The sequence below is a fragment of the Apodemus sylvaticus genome, chromosome 6 (assembly GCF_947179515.1).
Source record: "Apodemus sylvaticus chromosome 6, mApoSyl1.1, whole genome shotgun sequence".
NCBI lineage: Eukaryota > Metazoa > Chordata > Mammalia > Rodentia > Muridae > Apodemus > Apodemus sylvaticus.
In genome coordinates this window covers 120,241,284-120,254,388 of record NC_067477.1, presented here as the reverse complement: position 1 = coordinate 120,254,388, position 13,105 = coordinate 120,241,284, and the positions used below count along the sequence as shown (strand labels likewise).

Sequence of the window (13,105 nt, the reverse complement as noted above, 5' to 3'; positions counted from 1 at the left end):
TTTCCCTGTGTTTTGGTGGTCCAAGAGATAGACCCTGGGCATCCCATGCACGTTAAGAAAGCTCTCTCCCCTCTGCTACCTTTCTACCTTGAATATCCCCTGGGCACTGCCACCAGGGCTTCATATATGCTAAGCAAGTATAGTTCAGTCTACCACTGAACTACATCCTCAGCACTTAAAAAAAATTATCATTTTATGTGTATAGTCATTTTACTTGTATATATGTCTGTTCACCACTCTTTCTTAAAGGGTTCTGAGTTGCCCAGGAAGAATTTAAACTCAAAATCACTACTGCTCAGTCTACCAAATAACTAAGATTCCCCCCACCCTTGGTTTTTTTGAAACTGGATCTCACACAGCACAAGCTAGCCTCAAACTCACTCTGTTGAGTTCACTATAAGACCTAGAACTACCATTGATTCTCTCTCTTCTCCTTCCAGGTTACCAGGTTACCATGCCTAACCCTACCTTGAACTTCTAAGTGCCTTCTGATCTTCACATTACCTTAAAAAGATCACAACTGAGAAAGCTATCTCAGCTTTGTTTCACAGCTTTCTTCAACAAAAACTATTCATAATTCCTGAATTACGTGTTCAACTTAATAAACATTGTTCTTCTAGCAAGAACTTAAGGGTAACTTTCGCCCTGTCAATTTCTCTTATCCCTAACATTCACTAAATTATATTTTCTACCTAAAAAACTTAAACGAGCAGGGTTTGGTGTACCCAAGAGACAGAAGTTGAAACTTTAAGTTGCAAGCCAGAAGGGCTACATAATGAGGTCCTATCTCAAAAACACTCTCATGAAGTTCACATCACTTCTTACAACATCAAAGCATTCTAAAGGCACCTGTAATCACATCACAATGCACATGAATGGCTCCCTACTATTAACATCAAGTCCACACTTTTTTCTATCTCAAAATAGAACTCTGTGCACGCTAGGCAAGTGAGGTACCACAAAGCAAAAGCTCCAGCTCAATTCCAACTTGTTTAACTGTTCCTTTGAAAGGCACGGCTCAGTGTGTAGCCCTCACTGGTCTAACATTCTGTGGAGCAGCCTGGCCTCACACTCACGGATGTGCCTACCTCAGCCTCCCTCAGTTATGATCTTGCCCTGGCCTCTGTCTCAGCTCAGGCTCACTCCTTCATAAACCCTCAATATTAATCTGAACATCTTTCTGTTCGGTGAGTTCAACTGTTGTCAAGTTGGACCACCCTGACTCTGCACGGTACTTATTATAATTTTAAGATTTTCTTCTGATTCTATCAAAACTGACTGTAACAGGGCTGGCCCCTGGCTCTGTTGTTAAGAGTGCTTGCCTAGCATTCACCAAGTCTAGATTTGATCCACAATACTACATAAAACTAAGTGGGATTGAGGTGGGAGGAACATGAAATGATACAAACCTATAAACTCCCAAGGAAAGACAAGAGGACTAGAAGTTTAAAGTCATTCTTAGCTACACAGTGAGACTGAGGCCAGCCTGGGATACAGTGAGAACTTATCTCAAAATAAAAATAAATAAAAATTAAAAAGCTTTTTATGGTAAACAGTTAAAAAAAAAAACCATGTCTTCTATATAGTATGTATTTTGGATTGGGGGCTGTTTGTTTGTTTGTTTGTTTGTTTGTTTGTTTGAAATTCCAGTGGTAATCTGTGGCTATCTGAAAGGTCATCAAGAAAGTAGAGGAAGGCAGATCTCTGTGAGTTTGATGCCAGCCTGGTCTACATTGTAAGTTCTAGGACAACCACAGCCACATAGTAAGCCCTGTCTCAAAAAGACAAACAAACAAAACAAAACAAAAAAAGAAAGGTTAATAAGTATATTATGATTTTGCTATAGGTATTCTATTAAAACTACCCCTCTCAGCCGGGCGGTGGTGGCGCACGCCTGTAATCCGGCACTCTGGGAGGCAGAGGCAGGTGGATTTCCGAGTTCGAGGCCAGCCTGGTCTACAGAGTGAATTCCAGGACAGCCAGGGCTATACAGAGAAACCCTGTCTCGAAAAAACCAAATCCAAAAAAAAAAAAACTACCCCTCTCCAGCTTCCCATGAACAGAAATATCACTAGGTACACTATAATACAAATTAGAACAATATATGTTTGTATATGTTTGTTTTGTTTTTTGAGATAAGACTCATTGTGTATCTTAAGCAGGCCTCCAACTCAAGATCCTTCTGCCTCACCTTCTGAGTGCTGGGATTACATGAGTGCCCTTACACCTAGACGAGAGCAATATCTGCATCATTGGGAGGTACAACTACCAAGTAATAGATTCTGGATTTCAACTGTTCACCATGGTATAAAGAGCTTATATACGTGCACTCAGGCATTTCTTGAATAGTATGAAATAGTTCAGATAACCTTTGCCCCTGGATGCTTGCTATATAGGGTGCTCCAGGCTAGCTAGGGATTCACAGTAAGGCCTATCTCACACATATACACATACACACATACACATACACATACACACACACACACACACACACACACACACACACCACGAATGCACTCATGCATGCATGCCCTAATACACACACAGGGCAATACATACCCAACAATAATGAACAACTAATGCTTAGGTTGTTGGGCTCCAGAGTGTGAGCTCTTATAATGCCAATCACTAGTAAGTCTAAAACTACTAAAAGATTAGGATACATTTTCTGTTAGAGTAAGACCAACTGTAAGGAATTAAGAGTTAGGAAAACCTGGGAAGAAAAGTAAAACTTTGAATAACTATACAAGATTTTTAAAGAGAGGAGAGGAGGACGAGAAAGAGGAAGAAAGAAATACATGTATGTTGTATGGCAGCTCATGCCAGTATCAGCACTCAAGAGAAGAGAGGAGGAAGAGGAAGAAGAGGAGAAGCAGCACCAGCAGCAAAAGGATGTTGAGCTCAAGGCAGACTGGTCTACAGAGTTTCAGAAAAGCCAGGGCTACATAAAGACCCTACAAAGTGGGGACAGGGTCTTAAAACCTAATTATAGGTGTTTTGCTAATAAAATAGAAAAAATGGCCAGGCACTTGGGAGGCAGAGGCAGGAGGATTTCTGAGTTCAAGACCAGTCTGGTCTACAGGGCAGCCAGAGCTACACTGAGAAACCCTGTCTTGAAACACCCCCCCCCCAAAAAAAAAAAAAACCCAAAAGGAAAGAACAACAAGCGTGTGATATAAACTGGGTCATCATTTATCATCAGCAAAGTCCACCGGATGAGTCAGAGCAAGCGCACACTCCTCGCTCGCCCCGAGGAGGCGGAGGTGCGTGCCAGTGAGGACCCAGCTGAGGTCTTAGGAGGAGCAAGCTTCCCCAGTGCCCCCTCTTCTCCAGCGCACTGCAGAGTCCATGAGGATACTGGGAAGGAAGATGAAAAGATGAAGGAAGATGAAAAGATAGGCAACAAAGGACTGTCTGAGGTGCAGGAAATCCCTACAGATAATATTCACTTAGCTTTGCTTGCAATTTTAGCTATTTTGGAAACTTTGCTAATGAAATAATTTTTCTGAACACAAAAAAAACAAATAACACAAATGTATCCAAAAGATAACTAAACTATTTTCTAAGGGTTACTGAAGTCCCAATTCTACATCATGTTTATTATCTCTTGAAGAATAACTGAATGTAAGCTATGTACCAAGTTAGTCAGACAATTAAGAACTGGTTTGAGTCATTTAAATTTTCCATCACTGAAAGAATTTTCATTTTTACATAGGCTCTAAAATGTCTTCAAAAAGACAACCCTGGGCTCCAACTTTAATCAAGAAATTGTTATTGGGACTACAGAGACAGCTCAGTTGAGCAAGCATGGAGGAAACCTCAGCAGCACAGAAGCAGAGCCTATAACCCAGCACTCAGGAGGAGGTACAGGAAGATAGAAGTCAGTCATCCTCAATACATACAGTTGTTCAAGGCCAACCAGGGATATTTGAGACCCTATTTTTTGAAAAATAGACTCAAAAGAGAAATATAGTCAAGCATGCATGTAGATGAGTCCTCAGCTCTCAACTTGTAAGTCGCAACCCCTCTAGTAGCCAATGACCCTTTCACACAAGTTGCCTAACACCATGGAAAGCATTTACATTATGATCCACAACAGCAACAAAATTACAGTTATAAAGTAGCCATGAAAGTAATTTTATGGTTAAAGGTCACCACAGCATGAGGAACTGTATTAAAAGGTCACAGCTTTAGGGACACTAAGAAATACTGATCTAGCCGGGTGGTGGTGGCGCACGCCTGTAATCCCAGCACTCTGGGAGGCAGAGGCAGGTGGATTTCTGAGTTGGAGGCCAGCCTGGTCTACAGAGTGAGCTCCAGGACAGCCAGGGCTACACAGAGAAACCCTGTCTCGTAAAAACCAAAATCCAAAAAAAAAACCAAAAAGAAATACTGATCTAGAGCAAACCAATCAAATCAAAAATAGGCAGGGTAGAAGTACATGATTTACATATATGAAAATATCATAATAAGGGCTGGAGAGATGGCTCAGCCATTAAGAGCACTAGCTGCTCTTCCGAAGGTCCTGAGTTCAAACCCCAGCAACCACATGGTGGTTTACACCCATCCGTAATGAGATCTGATGCCCTCATCTGGGGTGTCAGCTACAATGTACATACAAATAATAAATAAATTGTAAAAGAAAATATAATGAAACACATCAATGTGTATAATGGATATACATTAATAAAAATAATAATAATCTGGCAGACAAGATGCCTCAACAGATAAGAGCACATACCAACATGCCAGAGAGCCTAAATCCATCCCTGGAACCCATACAAGGATAGGACCAACTCTTGTAAGTTGTTCTCTGATCTCTAGAAGTACAATGGCGTGAGTGTGTTCTCTCTCTTTCTCTCCCTCTCTTTCCCCCTCCCCCCCCTCTCTCTCTCACACACACACACACACACACACAGAGAGAGAGAGAGAGAGAGAGAGAGAGAGAGAGAGAGAGAGAGAGAAATGTTAAAAAAAAGTAATGTTAATAATCAGAAGCAGCTCCTGATATGTAGCTAAGTGGTAGAGTACTCGCTTAGAACTGGCAAGAGCTTGATGCAAAACAAAAGCTGTATAAGGCGAAAAAATATATCCAATCTAAACTTTAATAAAGCTAGACTAGAGCACAGAGACCTTTTTCTTGTTTGCAAATACTATATAATTTTCTTTCTTCTTTCCCTTTCCTTTTTATCTGCTTTTTAACAGGTCTCTCTAAGTAGCCCTGGCTGTCCTAGAACTAACTATGTAGACCAGGTAGACCTGGAATTCATTCCTACCTCTCTGCCTTTGCCTCTCATGTTTTTAACATGAGCTACCACGTGTGGGTAGCACAATTTTCTCCCAAGTCCTGTCTACCTGGTAATTAGAAAAATATTCTCAAGGAAAATATTCACTAGGGAAAGAAGAGGTGGCCTGATCTCTGAGTTCCAAACCAGCCAGAGCTACATAGTAAGACCTTGTTCTCAAAATACCAAGAGGTTCTCAGAAATGTTTAGCTACAAACAAATACTGTGTACCCATCTTCTTTCCCCTGCAACACAGATCTAGAACCCACTTTGGAAATTTAAGATATCAGATTTCTTCATATATATGTATATATAATCACAACCACTGATTAATATCCACACATGTATATCACAATTATAAACATATACTACATGATCGACGTATACACATACATAACTAGTTATACGACAAACAGCCTTAACTTCATTCTGATATTTAGCCTCACCAATATACTTAAAAGATATTTTATCCAGAGGTGGAATAGATGTCTCAACAGTTAGAACCACTTGATATTCTCACAGGAGATCTGGATTCAGTTTCCAGGATCAATATAATGGTTCACAACCATCTGTAACTCCAGTTCTAGTGATTCCAATGCCCTCATATGGCTTACTTAGGGACTGCACACACATGGTGCACATTCAGGCAAAACATTCATATACAAAAAGAATAAAAATAAATCTTTCCCAGAAAGAAGTGTTTTATTCAAGGCTAGAAATAAAAAACTCACTGGTAAAACACCTGCCTACAAGTGCCAGGGAACAAGACTTAATCTCCAGCAGGAGGTGGAGGAACAGAAAAAAACAAATATGTTTATCAAAACGTAAATTATAAAGTTACCATATTCATAGTTCCATCTACATTTGAATAACATCTATCTTCTATGCATAAATATTAAGCTAATTAAATGTTTTACATAATCAGGAGAAGCATGAGAATACTAAAGAAGCGTAAGGCACAAGAAAACTGGCGTTCATTCACTCAGTGTCTACTACATGTTTGATGCATTTAGGGACTGATCACTTAATCTTCACATGCATCATATTAAATGAAGAAAATGAGATTCAAGAAGTTCACATGGCTATAATTCAAAACCCATGGCTACCTGACAAAGCTGCCTCTGAATACTCAAAAGTACTTAAATAAATAATCAATACAACATATATTGCTAACAGGGGGGTGGGGGTGTGCTATTTCAGTGAACAAGAGAAAAATCATCAACAACAGAAGATACTTCCAGCCGAGAGGTGGTGGTGCACGCCTGTAATCCCAGCACTCTGGGAGGCAGAGGCAGGAGGATTTCTGAATTCGAGGCCAGCCTGGTCTACAGAGTGAGCTCCAGGACAGCCAGGGCTATACAGAAAAACCCTGTCTCGAAAAACCCAAATCCAAAAGAGAAAAGAAAAAAAAACAAAACCCTGGCCGGGCAGTGGTGGCACACAACTTTAATCCCAGCACTTGAGAGGCAGAGACAAGCAGATTTCTGAGTTCGAGGCCAGCCTGGCCTACAGAGTGAGTTCCAGAACAGCCAGGGCTACACAGAGAAACCCTGTCTTGGAGGAAAACAAAAAAACAAAACCAACTTTTTTTTTTACAAGGATTACAAATAAAAGTGGGGAGTACTTTTTTGTGGTAGTGGTTGTTGTTTTAGTACTTACTGGTAAGTACACTATTATAAGCAAGAGAGGGGAGAGAGAGACAGACAGACCAAGGGAGCTTAAATCCTCACAACTAAAACCCATTGTTACCACCATTTTGCAAATGAGGGAATTAGAAAAGAAATGTTAAGTGATTTAGTAAAGGTTACAAAGTCACTAAGATGAAACATGCTACTTCCAATTATGCTAAATTTTAAAATGGCTAGAAAGGTGCCTACCTAGTATACATAAATGTTACGGGTGCAGGTGGTTTTAGTTTTTAAAATCCACTCATGGTCTGGGGTGTACAGCTCAGTGGTGAAGTGCTGTCTAACACGGGCACAGCCCATTCATGGGCTTCTCCCTGCTGGAAGGTGGTAGGGGACACAAAGTCAGCAAATAAATACAAAAAAAGAGGCAATTGAGCAAATGAAATGATGTTAAGCACCATGAATCACTAGAGAACTGCAAATTAAAACAAAACTGAAGATGGGTGCTAGGCATCCTTTGATGCCAATACTAAGGAGCCAGGGAGAGGCAGACAGGAGTTTGAAACCAGCCTGTTCCACAAGGCAATGCCAAGCCAGCCAAGGATACACTGTATCGAAGAAGGAAGGAGGGAAGCAGGGAGGGAGGGAAAGAAAAAGGGGGGGGGGGACCCACCAAGACTGAGCAAGGTTTAGCAGCACCTGTAAGGTGTAAGCACCAGGCACTCGGATTCTTCCTACACTGCACAGCTGAGGCACTACCTTTTCTGGCTAACAGGCTCTCCAAGCTAAGATAGGTTCTAGATCTTAACATTTGAGTAGGGGCCAGGCAGTGGTAGCCCATGCCTTTAATCCCAGCACTTGGGAAGCAGAGGCAGGCGGATTTCTGAGTTCCAGGCCAGTCTGGTCTACAGAGTTCCAGGACAACCCTGTAAAATCTGAGTAGGGGTAGGGCATGGTGGCTCACATTTATAATTCCAACACTTGGGGTGCCTGTACTAGAGTAATACTCTAACACAAAACAAAGCCAGACAAATGCTAAGTAAGATTAAGATTAGACGGAGCTGGAGAGATTGCATGGATTTAGGGTCAGCAGCAGCTAAGAGCACTGGCTGCTCTTCCAGTGGTCATGAGTTCAATTCCCTGCCACCACATGGTGGTTCACAACCATCTGTAATGGGATCTGATGCTCTCTAGTGTGTCTGAAGACAGCTTCAGTGTACTCATATAAATAAAATAAATAAATCTAAAAAACAAAGATTAGTCTACCTAGTTAACTGGAGGAAATTGGTACATTCCAAGAAAGCAAAAGTACTATAAGAAAATTAGCTCGGCAGCGGCAGTACACACCTCTGCCAGCAGCACTAGGGAGGCAATGGTGGGAAGCCAGGGAGAGCCTGGTCTACAGAGTAAGCTTCAGGACGCCAGGGCTACACAGAGAAACCCTGTCTCAAAACACTGAAAGAAAGAAAAAGAGAAGAAATCCACTTCACAGAACAAATTAGACGTGGCAAAAGACTGAAGAAGAGCTCATGGAAGGCAGAACTTTTTTATATATGAGTATTCTGCCCACATGAATGGAAGTGCACCACGTGTACACAGCCCACAGGGGGGAAAAATGGGTTTCAGTTCCCCTGCAACAACTAGATTTAGAAGACAGTTATTAGCCGCCATGCTGGGATCTATACCTGGGTCGTCTAAGAAGCACCTGCTATTTAGCTTCTGGGCCATCTCTCCAGTCCCCAGAATACTAATTTCAAGATGGTCTCTCTATGTATCACTGGCCAGTCTAGAACTCACTATGCAGAGAGGGAAAATATTAACTCTTTATGTACTCTAATAGGGAACAAAAACACCTACCTAATCTGTATATCCTGACAACTCTTAATCTGGTAAAAGTATATTTACTAAGACTTTATATCAGATACAGGTAATTTGAAAACATGGATCAAGGCCTCCCTGGTCTACAAAGTGAATGTCAGGACAGCCAAGACTACAGAGAGAAACCTGGGAATGGGGAGATTATCAATTTGATATCAAACTGAATATATGTAAATCCTGCTCCAATTCTTTAATTTCAATCTACACTAACAAGCTACCCAAACCTCTACAAACTGAATCCCAATAGTATTACTGTAACCCAATAAAATTCCATATGGCTACCCAGTCATTTATCCCCTCAGACAAAGACATTATTCTCTAGTACAGAAAAGAAGGTAGTTCACTTCCCTTGGATTGAAAAAAAGGAGCTTTATTAGAACCATGGTCACCCAATAGTTATTTGCTATTTCTTAAAACTGTTACCTACAAAATAATTATTCCAGGTTAAACACGGAATGCAGCATTCCTATACCCCTCATTTAGACACAAATATCCTACAGTCTCTGTAAAGCATAATTCATAAGAAACTTTAGTTCTCATTCTGTAAAATGCTTTCCTACAGTCCTTTTATTGTTAACCGTAAACTTTCGAGGGGGGAGGGAAAAGGGGAGAGGGGGAGAGGTTTTTTTAGGATGGATGGTGTCTTTTTCTTTCATTAGTTGGAGAGGGGAAAGGGGGAAGGGAGAAAGGGAGAGGGAGAGAAGGGGAGAGGAGGAGATGGGGAGAGAAAGGGAGGAGACATTTGGAAGCTAACTCAGGTCCACTGGAAAAGCAGAGAGTGCTACTAAACACTAAGCCATCTCTCCAGCTACATACTTTTAATCACATACTCAATCCTTACGCATGGCCTTCTACAAGTGCATATCCTTCTGTGCTGTCTAATAAAACTATTTTTACATTCATATTATACACCTTCAACCTTCCTCCTTTAACTCTAATGTGAATATTTCCTTCCTGTATACAGCAGGTAAATATAAAACCATTTAAACAAACCCTGACACACATTATTGTTCTGGAACATGGCCTCCAGACACAAAACCATCCCAATTAAACTATTTAAAACACCTGTACTCTTCTTAATAAAACTTTTTGTAGAAATCCTGACACTTAGGCTGGAGAAAAACCTCAGTCGTGAAGAGAGTTTGCTGCTTTCCCAGAGGACCAGAGCTCCAGTCCAAACACTCACATCAAGGCACCCACTCTTTCGACTGCCATGGGCACCTGCACACTCATGTCACGCTCAAAACACACACATTCATATACATAAATAAAAATAAAGAACAAATCAAGCCTGGAGCACTGGCTCGCTCTCCTGAACCTAGCACTCTGGCGACGGATGCAGGTGGAGCTCCCGTTCAAACGTAATTTCCTGTCTAAAAACAAAAACAAAACCAACCAATGAAAGAAAAAGACACTATTCGTTCTAAATTAGAAATCATGAAAATAATGGGTAATTAGTTAAAAGTATAGCCATGTATGAAAGTGAAAAGACTACATTTAATGTAGCATTCAGGGGAAAGGAGGAAAAGGGTCAGTGAAATGTAATTCAGGAGCCACGGTAAACTTGTGTATTTGCAATGTTTTATTTCTTATGCCAAGTAGGGGAATACATGACCATTTAGCAAGTCCTTTCCATTTAAGAGCCACCTGTTCATGAACATCTCTCTCTCTCAGACACAGTTACCAACCTGTTATGTCCAGTTGCAGTAAGTGAGCATTGCTACATCTGGCCCATCTATACTGTCACTTACAGTCACTTGCCAAGGAAAGGGAATTTTACAAGCCTACCACTGAAAACTTTCTCTTAGGCATCTCTTACATATATTACAGGTTTACATACTAACTATATATAGCCGGTTCTTTCACAAGTCAACAAAAATTAACATCTCTAATTCCATCTTTGTATTCCTAAATTGCCTTTTAATCTTATGACATTACTCACACAGTAAGCTTATCCGTGTGTGTCTGTTGAATTGGTAGACCACATAATTTCGTCCATTTGGCTACCTGCACTTTGTTACAATTTATCTCAGGGTTTGAGTTTAAAACCCACTAATACATGAACTTCTCAATTTTAACTTTTAACGTCAAAATTAAGGCACCATTCATTCACAAATGAAATGTCATCTCAAACAACTTAGCTAGGGCTATCCCAAAACACCCCAGTCTGTCCACTGAACGAGCTTTGACCTGGTACATCCTGAAAGTCCAATTCCTGAACCATTGTCTCCACCACCCAAGGGCTCTCCTTCCAAGGTGGATGAGATCCAGACACACTTCCAACTACCAATTTCTGGCTCTCTATGCTAAAACAAGTTGAAAGGGCCTGAAGTTCCACCTAATTACAATGGGCCTAGGCTTCTTGACCCTGGAAGGGTGGGAGCTCATAGAGGCAGGGGACCAAGTCCCCTTTGCACTCTGCGAGTCCCATAGTCCAGCAAGCACAGTTCGGGCAGCTGGCCTTCCCCCTCCTACTTACCTCCCCAGCGCAGTCCCCACCCCAGCCCACCCCCATGCGAACGCGGAGCCCTCGGAGGTCCCCGCACCACCCACAGGACCTGACGACAGCCGGAGGGCCGCTACTCCCCAAGAAGAGAGGACAAGACAGCCTGCTTGGAAGCTTCCCGCCCCTTGCCTCCGGCCACCCATCTCTCCCGCGACAACCAAGTCTACCAGCCCTTCCTCTGGTCCAGCCCGTAGCTGGCCCAAAATCTCGTCCAAGAGCCCAGCGAGGGCCCGGCCCTCACCGGCACCGACCTCCAAGGCCTCCTCATCTCTCCCACAGGACCAGGCTAGTCCAAGCGCAAAAGACCCGAAAAGCAACTCGCAGCGCACCCCGCCAAACTGAGCTCTCGTCCCCAAACGCTGCTGCTTTCAGAGTCCGAAGGTCCTCGGCCGTGGCTTCCGGGCCTCTCCGACCCTCCCGCTTCACGCTGCCCCTCCGAGGCCGATCCCGGAGGTTGGGAGGCTTCCTCGACCAGCATCCCGACAACCCGACTCCGCCCGCGGCCGGCCCAGCCCCCGCCCGGCGTGCCGCGCTCACCGCTGAGCGCGGAGGCCTGAAGGGTGGCCCCCGACGTGCCGTCGATGACTTTGATGGTCCCGCGGTTGGTGACGGCCAGGATGGCGTTAAGCGCCGGGTGGTAGGAGAGGCTGTGCAGCCCATCGGCGTCGCAGCGCATGCAGCCATCCCGCAGCACCAGCCACTCGGAGACCCCGGCCGCCCCCGCCCCTGCTGCCGCCGCCGCCGCCGCGGAGGAGCAGCTCGAGCCCGAGGCCTCCGCAGCCGCAGCCGCCATCTTCCGGCCTGCGCTCAGCACAATCACACTGGGAAGCCGCTCAGTGACAGTCCCGGGAGGTGCAGCACCACAGCCAGTCACCATCCGGGGCCAGGGGGCAAAGCGGAGCGCGTTAGCCGGAAGTGAAGTCAAGCGCCTGCACGCACAGGGAACGTCGCCCGCCCGGCCGGCCAGACCAAGCGATCTCGGAGGCTGGCGGGGGAGGGGAAAGAGGACCGCACCAAAAGAGGGGCAGGAACCCAGAGGGTGGAGCATGCGCGGGAGTGCCGACCGGTCTAGCGCGGAGAGAAGCTGATGGGAAACTTGAGAAGGAACAGAAAAGGCGGGGCAGGGGCGGGACCTGGCCTGGTGAACATGCGCAGAAGGGTTCCCAGGGCCTGATAGGAGGGCCTCAAGCAAAGAAGGGGGCGGGGCCGGAAAAATAATCGGGGCGCAGAGCATGCGCGGTAGGGCTCCCGCTTGCCACGCGCTGCTACTCCAGCCAGCCCTGCGTCCTTAACGTCCCAGTTTCTTCCTACGAGCCCCGGGAGTGGCAGCAGCCGGAGTTCCGCCCTGCGCGTGGCAGGGAGGGTGGTGCTGGGCCCTGTGCATTTCCGCTAGGCAAACCCGAGCCCGCGCGACTCGTCTGGTACGCCCAGAGGCCCTTTCGTGGCGAGGGCGGCTGAATCTCAGCGGCTCCCAGCTGGGAGGGGGGGTGGAGTTGGGGTTGGGGCAGGATCCGGAAGCAGGCCTCTATCAGTGCACACTCCCGACAAGCCTCTCCTTAGGAACCGAACCCGATTTTTACGACGAGTGCTCTAGTTCCAAATCTTTTGCACTTGATCTTACTCAAAACGCGAGAAGCGATATTTCCAAATCTTTTAATAAACAGAAATGCTCATTAATGAGGTGCCGGAAACATTACAGTTCAGCCTAGTGTACCTCATTGCAAAGAATTTACAATATGTTTGTTTGGGTCTTGGGTGGGGTATACTCCCTCATTCGATTTTGAAGAATATCTTTCTTAAACTTTATG

At 44.3% G+C, this 13,105-nt stretch overlaps 1 protein-coding gene across 14 annotated transcripts in view; it reads right to left on the bottom strand.

Annotated features, from left to right (window-relative positions):
* Birc6 (baculoviral IAP repeat containing 6) overlaps positions 1–12,361 on the bottom strand; it is a 178,184-nt gene extending 165,823 nt beyond the window's left edge. For 9 of the 14 annotated variants that reach the window (XM_052186357.1, XM_052186360.1, XM_052186361.1 and 6 more), the window contains exon 1: positions 11,835–12,356. In XM_052186357.1, coding sequence (XP_052042317.1) covers positions 11,835–12,345 — 511 coding nt within the window. In that variant the 5' untranslated portion in view covers positions 12,346–12,356. Of the gene's footprint in view, positions 1–11,834 lie in introns of all 14 variants that reach the window. The other 5 variants (XM_052186364.1, XM_052186367.1, XM_052186369.1 and 2 more) reach the window with 2 other exon arrangements.
* Between the last annotated feature and the right edge of the window lie 744 nt (positions 12,362–13,105).